Here is a 7,500-nt window from a genome sequence, read left to right as displayed (position 1 = left end):
TGTGTGTGTGTGTGTGTGTGTGTGTCTGTCTATAATATATATATATATATATATATATATTTTATATATATATGTATATATATGATATATAATATGTATATACATACATATATATATGATATACATACATATTATATATATAATATATAGTATATATAATATATATATATATGATATATATAATATATATTATAGATATATATATATATATGTATGTATATATATATACACAACAAAAAAACACAAAAAAAACACCAAACCAAACAAACAAAAACAAATAAACATTATATACAAATTATACATACTATATAAGTATTACATATATGCAACTATATATATATATATATAATATATAATATATAATAATTAATATATTATAATATATATAATATATATATATATAGTATTATATAGATATATATATATATATTATACATATTATAATAATTTATATATATAATATTTATTATTATTTTAATATATATTATATATATATGTGTGTGTGTGTGTGTGTGTGTGTGTGTGGTATAGATTTATGTATATGTATGTAGGTAGGTAGGTAGGCCGTACATACGTGTAGAGATAAATAGTGCTTAATGGTTAATAGTTAAAACAAATAAATGTGCAAGACATGAAAGGTTATATAGCACTCAGATAAAGTATTGTGGTGATAAGGGTAAAAAGAGTAAATGATTAGGATAAGAGGTAGGGGTTGAAGAATAGAAGGAAAAGGGAAGGGAAAGAAGCCAAGACCATGCAAAATTAGTCGAGGGGAGGAGGGGGTGATCCCTTGCAATGGGCCTTGTCTCTGTCTCCTAAGCACTCCCATGACAACAACAAGCAAGGCATTGAGGGAGGCAGAGATAGATAGATGGATAAATAGATAGATATAGATATATAGAAGTCAGTGTTCACTGGAAAGATTATTTCACAATAGATTCAATGTATTTTGCTCTTGCAACATTATATAGTAATTGTTATATTATCTATTAAATATCAGACTTTTTGATTCCCAGTGTATACAAATATGAATGAAGTCTTAATAAATGATGTACCAACACAACTGTTTAATTTTTTTTCCCATGAACCCAGGTTGTGTGTGATCACTGTTCCTCCAACCGAGCTCCACTCCAGTACAAGAGAAACCAGGTGGCCCGAGTGTGCGACACCTGCTTCGAAGTCCTGCAGAAGGACTTTGAGAGCAAGTATGAGGGCTCAATGACTCTTGAAGACACACAGGAGGCAAGGATAAGGAGAGTGTCGAGTCTCAAGGCTCAGTTTAAGAGGGGAATTCGAGATAGCAACAGGAACAAGACCAGGAAGAAGGTGCCTGAAAGGCTGATGGAGGTGAGGACATCTTATCTATTTTACTCTCTCTCTCTCTCTCTCTTTCTCTCTCTCTCTCTCTCTCTCTTTCTCTCTCTCTCTCTCTCTCTCTCTCTCTCTCTCTCTCTCTCTCTCATCTCTGCTCTCTCTCGCTCTCTTTCTCTCCCTCTCTCTTCTCTCTCTTCTCTCTCCCTCTCTTCTCTCTCTCTCTTTTTCTCTCTCTTTCTTTTCTCTCTCTCTGTTTTTTTCTCTCTCTCTCTTTTTTCGTTTTTTTTCTCTCTCTCTTTTTTTCTCTCTCTCTTTCTTTTTCTCTCTCCCTCTTTCTTTTCACTTCTCTTCTTCTCTCTCTCTTTCTCTCTCCTGTCTCTTCCCCTCCTCTTTGTTTCTGTTTCTTTCTTATTCTCCCTTTCCCACTTCCTCTCCCTCTGCCTATCACTCTCCCTCTACCTCTTCCACTTCTTCTTTCTTCCCAAATTTTCTTTCATTATGTCAGCAACCAGTCTAATTGAAATATTGAAATTTCTTCAGCTTCCCCCTCCATGTCCTATATCTGAACATGATATTCTAGGTGTGTGCCAGTGATGAGGCTTCTCAGATGTGCGGTTACCTTAGGATGATGGTCAGGAGGTCATGGCGAAGAGGCTGGTTTGTCCTTAAAGACAGAGTTCTGTACGAGTATAGAGCACCAGAAGATGTGTGTGCATTGCAGAGCTTTCCTGTCTTAGGGTATGCAGTGGAAACAACACAGGTACGGTAGATTTTTTTTTATAACTTATTGCTTTGCTCAGGTGTAAGTCTAAAGTGAGTACATTGTGTTAAGGTATTATATGTTATGTATTATATATATATATTTTTTAATGGGATTAAGGAACTCTGCTGGAAGTGACAAGTATCTCAATAAATGATGACCATTTTCGTATTTGCTACTTTAGTTGACTTTTATTCCTGAAATCCCTGTTACTCATGGAATCTATAGTAATTCCTAAAAAGCACTTCCACTTATTCATTATCATATTCATGACTTACTTCCTGACCTGTAATCATGTTTTCAAAATGACTTATTTCAATCTTTCTTATATTTCTGACATTTATAATGACTTATTCATTATTATGTAATCACTTGCACTTCTCTCTCAGGATCGAGAGATGACAGAAGGAATCGACGCTTGTTTAGTCTTCCAGCTGACACATTGCAACCAGCCTCCCCTCGTCTTCCAAGCTGACACTCCGCACTTAGCCGAGAAGTAAGTATTAATCTATTTATGAAGTGATAGATAGTTGATGTTAATTATATTCATCATAATAGTATCAGAAATGATAATTGCTTTTCTATTGTTGTTCTCATGTTCAAAATGTATATGTATCAGAAATGCCACTTGCACATGAAGAGTATTTTATACTATTATAAATTGTGACCAAAAACATGGGGAGCAATGGCTAGTTTCACTTGCTAATGGTTTTGACAGCTAAGGATGATTTTATAGATATCTAATTAAGTTCATCTCTTCACCCAGAAATAGACTGTGAATGTGGTGATACTTATCCTTCCACAACAAACTGTCACAATGTTTGACTTTATATTTTAATTTAAAAACTTGTATTAAACTTTATGGTAACACTATATAAACCATGAGGTTAAATACATCAGATGTTTAAATATCACTGGTGCAATCATGTGCTAACCATATTTTACTAGAATTTTCTATTGTTCCTACCCGTTGAAAAGGTTACATCATATTTCAACTCATTTTGTGGTGAATGGTTACATATATGAATACTAGTATTAACTAATGCTTATAGTAGTACCTACTAATTATGATTACAGTCGTAATTGAATTCAATTAAAATTATGAAATTAACAGAATGTTTCCCACTTCTTTACAGGTGGATAGGAGCGATGAGGGAAGCTGTTGTCCTGACCTGAGACCCCATCCAAGGTCAACCTGGTCTGAAATTAGGTCTCTTTGCCTGTATCTACAGCAACATGGAGGCTAACAAGCAACACAACCCTGAGAAAGAAACTTATTCATTCTTTTTCCATAGCACTCACTTGAACTATGGATGAGATGTGAAGAGAACAAAATGTGAACAGGCCTCCATGAAAAGTGAAGTTGTGTATAAAAAAATGAGAAGTTCTCTGTGGCATGTGTGATGCGTGAAGCCAAAGGGGATTGTAGTCAAGAGGGTGACCTTATTCCAGCATGGATGAGGCTTCAGAGGCAGTAGTGTAGAGCTACTCAAGAAGAGAGTAATGACAATAGAATCCAAGTGCTGAAGTAGAGCAAATAACACACACAAAAGTCTTATGTCTTTCCAAGTCTGTGATGAAAATCTGTTACAACGATGTTATATGTATTGTTGAGATGTTTTATTATATATAAAATTCGGTCAGTATTTTGTGCATAGTCTTCACTCCCTACTTATTTTTCTCTGTACAATATTGACAAATCAGGATTGTTATTGAATTTGCATATGTTTTACCTTTTTATTTTTACCCCAAGTCTCTCACTAGGAGTGTTTTATTAGGAGCGTGGTCTGTTTTAACCCTATGAATCATCAGTCATTATCAAAGCTCAAGTTTGTATATGGCAGTATCCTATACCTGTAATGTGTCTTACATTACATTAGCCATGTTCCCTTCTACCTGTCAGTCTAATATCTAGTTACCTACTGTCTGTCTTTCTGTCATTATCTCTTATTATATATTCTTGAATCTGGTATTATTTATTTTATTCTGTCTATGGTTGCTCCATATATTATCATTAGAATTATCCATCATTCAGATGTTTACACAAGAGAGCTGATAAACTATTGTCTCCAGTTTGAACATTTTCTCTTTGAGCGATGTGTAAATCTTCAATGTCATAATTCTTTTTGACATCTGTTTTAAAAGAAAGCTTATGAGGTCTTTGTATGTAAAGATTCCCAGACTGTATATATTGTGAATTAATTAATGTGTTTCCTTTTTTTTTTTTCCTTTTCTTTTTTCTAGTCAGGTCTGCAGTCCTCGTCATCATCATTACCAAAAAAATCTTACAAAAAATAATAAAAAATTGAACTGATGTTTACCTTCTTGCTTTACTGACCCTTGAGATGTTTGAATTTTGTTTGTTACTTTCACTGTAAAGAAAATTTATTTGTAAATATGAATGAAAATTTTATAAATACTATCATGTTGAGCACTGAATGAAAGTTAGAGATTACATAATTGAACTACATGAAAATCAACTGTTTATTAATAGAATTACTCCAAATTCTGGAAACTGGCCAATTTTGTGGCAAACTTTCATCATGGCTTTCTAATCCTTTGTTATAAGAAAGTACATTCTATTTTCATCTTATAAACTTCATTAGCATGGTTTATCACTGAATATACTTTTGGAAGGTTTGTAAGTATATTATACTTCTTACTATTAAACTTTAAAAAAACCATGAGTACTCTTTTAGAAAATTAAGTTTCTATTGCTTAAAACCCTGCTTACAGTGCAGCTTGTAAGTTATAGGATGAATCAAGTTTAATTTAACCCAGACATTACCAGAGGCCAAAATTCAAAATGCCCCCATCAGTCTTAGATTTGATGTAAATGCTTCTTACTCCGTTTTTATGTTCTGGATGCATGATTACAGGCTTTAATTAAGTGAACTACAAGGTTAGTAAATTCCATACAAAGAATTGTTTCTTTTTATTACTTTTCGTATATTTACAAAGTCATTTCCTGACAGAACTACCTCAAAGTGCTTGTTTAATGTTCAGTCGTCCTTTATACAAATAACAAGATCAACACAGGTTTCTCTTGCATTAATTAAAATCAAGAAACTAGATCAACACAGGTTTCTCTTGCATTAATTAAAATCAAGAAACTGAGTTCCTTTAAAATCTGTCAACAATCTGTCAGCTATGTAACACCAGATTCCTCTACAGTGAGATAAATCAGAATGCTCATAACCATTTGTGAGATTTTTTTTTTTTTTTTTTTATCAAATTGTATGTATGTTTAAACTTGAAACTTATTCCTCATGCAAGCAAAGTGGATGTAGATAAGATGCATGAGATTGACACAGGCCAGCACAGAGCACATCACAAGGCGCTGTGCGGGCCCAGGCGTTCTAGCCAGGATGATAATGACGAGCCTCCCTGTGGCAAGCCCCCCAAAAACTGTTGTAAGAAAGAAGAAAACTCCATGGTTCTCCTCCTGGTGCAGCACCTCAGCAATGAGCAGCACAAAGCAGTGACCAGTGAGGCTGTAACCCGTGATGGAGAGGAACTGTGGCAGCGTGAGGTTTGTCTGGCAAAAGTATCCCAGGAGGAAGGCCAACACAGACAGACCCAGCCAATATCCCACAGTTAGCTTTGCTGTTGCTGCTATGTCCCACATTAGTGTCCGCTCAGGGCTGTAGAGGCCATAAAGAAGGATGGTGGCCAGGGACACCATGATCAACAGTGGGCCTTTCAAGTCAGAGTAGACACGTCTGAACTCTGGGAAAAACAGAGGGGGTGCCATGGATGACAGGACTCTATGCGGCAGTCTACGATTGGCCACCCTGAAGTATGGTCTCATAAGCAACAATGTGTCAGTGAAATAATCTAATGGGGATGTCTGCCTATATGTGCGTGGCTCAAAGCCTGAGTCCAGGGACTCTATTGTGACAATTGAGTGGCCTTTGTGCGACATGGCTGACTCTAAACTGTCCCTGTTGCAGGATAAAGTAAGTACAATGGCTGAACTACCTTGTGATTATGTTGCGCTAGTTATCAGCAACAATAATCTTTGAAGACAAATCACTACTGCTCACCAAGTAAAAAGACAATGGTAACAGGAAGTGGAATATCCCAAAGCACTCACTACAACCTTGGACTTGTCACAAGAACTCACTGCACCAGTCAGCCAAGCACTGATAACATTCAGATGCTTGGTTGGAATTGGCAGCTACCAAATCCTGCAGCCACTCTAAGAATAATTCCCGGTTCTTCTTCAGTACAAGGAACTGCCCAAGGACAACATAAGCCTTGTCAAATCCCCTGTTTTCCAGCCGTTTGCCCAGGACTTCACCAATGCCTGCCAGTTCAGTCACAGGTTTGTCCCCCATCGGCTCTGCCACAAAGAGTGTGTGCTTCTGCGATGTTGTTGTCATTGTTACCAATCATACCCAAGACTCACGTTGATTTCTAGGATTTTTGTTTCAGGCCTACAAAATTTAAAAAACAATACTTCTTCACACCTTGCACAAAGGATACCTGAATCGACTAACAATACACATTATAGGCTCACTCTTAAATGTTGAATCCCATCTCTCTCATGCACTTTTTATGAGCCTCTATGAGTTCTGTGCAATTCTCCTCGCCATTCTCTATGATGCAGGCGTCCCGTTCCCTCTTGGTTTCTGGACATGCACAACAAGCCTTGCACTTGGGCTTCTTCTCCTCAGTCGACTTTTCAGCATCGGTCTGTACAGTGTTTGCAGCTCCCTCAGGCATGCTGATGTTATGGGACAGTTTAGTTTGATACTTACGCTTGCAAAGAAAACCTCAAGGAGAGGAAGGAGAGTACCTTTCACAAGACTCCTTTACTTCTTGGTTTTGTTTTCCTCCTCAATTTTCTTGAAGCCTTCTTTTATCTCCTGTGTGAAATCCTGGCGAAACTGCTGCAGACGCTTGCTTGCTTCCGAGTCAAGTGCTTCCGACGCTGCTACCTTTCCACGTTGCAGGGCATAAGCAGTGATTTGGGCTGCACGGCGGATGGGATAGGACTCAGAAAGTTTCTCAATAACTTGGGGGTTGTTGAGGATCCGGCTTAGGAGATACCGTAAAACCATAGCAAGTTCAGCTTCTGTAAAAGGAGTAGGTAGCATTAATCACTGTAGAGACGCAATGGGAAGTTGATGGGAATGGAAGGAGGAGGGAGATTTAGAGAGGGTATCCTCACAGGGGTAAATTCCCACAAAGACTTACAGCAAATAACCCATCACCCTACCAGACAAGTTATTTTCATACTATATCTTCAATGTCAACATCAAATTTTAAGTTTGTATATCCAGAATCACCATTTCAAAAACAAGGCTGAACCTTGCTCATCAGAGAACACTAACATTTCAGCTTCTAGTGAGGGGCTTCACTCTTGGTTTGTACTCAGAGAGTCCTTCTTCAACAGAATAACGAGGATGTCCTTCATAGAT

General features: G+C 36.7%; 4 protein-coding genes across 4 annotated transcripts in view; 1 reads left to right on the top strand and 3 right to left on the bottom strand.

Annotated features, from left to right (window-relative positions):
• The window catches only part of LOC119584396 (FYVE, RhoGEF and PH domain-containing protein 6-like), a 29,322-nt gene extending 25,041 nt beyond the window's left edge, over positions 1-4,281 (top strand). The window contains exons 7-10 of the mRNA XM_037932977.1: positions 1,093-1,347; positions 1,895-2,074; positions 2,464-2,570; positions 3,211-4,281. Coding sequence (XP_037788905.1) covers positions 1,093-1,347; positions 1,895-2,074; positions 2,464-2,570; positions 3,211-3,250 — 582 coding nt within the window. The 3' untranslated portion in view covers positions 3,251-4,281. The remainder of the gene's footprint in view (positions 1-1,092; positions 1,348-1,894; positions 2,075-2,463; positions 2,571-3,210) is intronic.
• Positions 4,282-4,994: 713 nt separating this feature from the next.
• LOC119584394 (protein YIPF3-like) lies at positions 4,995-7,441 on the bottom strand. Its single transcript, XM_037932974.1, has 2 exons — positions 7,414-7,441; positions 4,995-7,154 (listed from the first exon to the last, which is right to left on the bottom strand). The coding sequence occupies exon 2, from the start codon at positions 5,997-5,999 to the stop codon at positions 5,322-5,324; it is 678 nt and encodes a 225-aa protein (XP_037788902.1). The 5' UTR covers positions 6,000-7,154; positions 7,414-7,441; the 3' UTR covers positions 4,995-5,321.
• On the bottom strand, positions 6,066-6,499 carry LOC119584395 (barrier-to-autointegration factor-like). Its single transcript, XM_037932975.1, has one exon. It carries the CDS (start codon positions 6,457-6,459, stop codon positions 6,187-6,189), a length of 273 nt encoding a protein of 90 aa, XP_037788903.1. The 5' UTR covers positions 6,460-6,499; the 3' UTR covers positions 6,066-6,186.
• LOC119584701 (protein NCBP2AS2 homolog) lies at positions 6,462-7,415 on the bottom strand. Its single transcript, XM_037933370.1, has 4 exons — positions 7,391-7,415; positions 6,896-7,154; positions 6,630-6,803; positions 6,462-6,513 (listed from the first exon to the last, which is right to left on the bottom strand). Exons 1-4 carry the CDS (start codon positions 7,413-7,415, stop codon positions 6,462-6,464), a joined length of 510 nt encoding a protein of 169 aa, XP_037789298.1.
• Positions 7,442-7,500: the final 59 nt, after the last annotated feature.

The sequence above is a fragment of the Penaeus monodon genome, chromosome 18 (assembly GCF_015228065.2).
Source record: "Penaeus monodon isolate SGIC_2016 chromosome 18, NSTDA_Pmon_1, whole genome shotgun sequence".
Classification (NCBI taxonomy): domain Eukaryota; kingdom Metazoa; phylum Arthropoda; class Malacostraca; order Decapoda; family Penaeidae; genus Penaeus; species Penaeus monodon.
This window is presented reverse-complemented; position numbering and strand designations above follow the sequence as displayed.

What these genes read in the sequence shown, in the direction of transcription:
- LOC119584394 (XM_037932974.1), bottom strand. Translation starts at nt 5,999, where the DNA reads ATGTCGCACAAAGGCCACTCAATTGTCACAATAGAGTCCCTGGACTCA.
- LOC119584395 (XM_037932975.1), bottom strand. Translation starts at nt 6,459, where the DNA reads ATGACAACAACATCGCAGAAGCACACACTCTTTGTGGCAGAGCCGATG.
- LOC119584701 (XM_037933370.1), bottom strand. Translation starts at nt 7,415, where the DNA reads ATGTTAGTGTTCTCTGATGAGCAAG. An exon ending in GAGGAAAACAAAACCAAGAA is followed by an intron (nt 6,804 to 6,895) that starts GTAAAGGAGTCT and finishes CCATAACATCAG; the next exon opens with CATGCCTGAGGGAGCTGCAA. An exon ending in CTCATAGAGGCTCATAAAAA is followed by an intron (nt 6,514 to 6,629) that starts GTGCATGAGAGA and finishes TAAATTTTGTAG; the next exon opens with GCCTGAAACAAAAATCCTAG.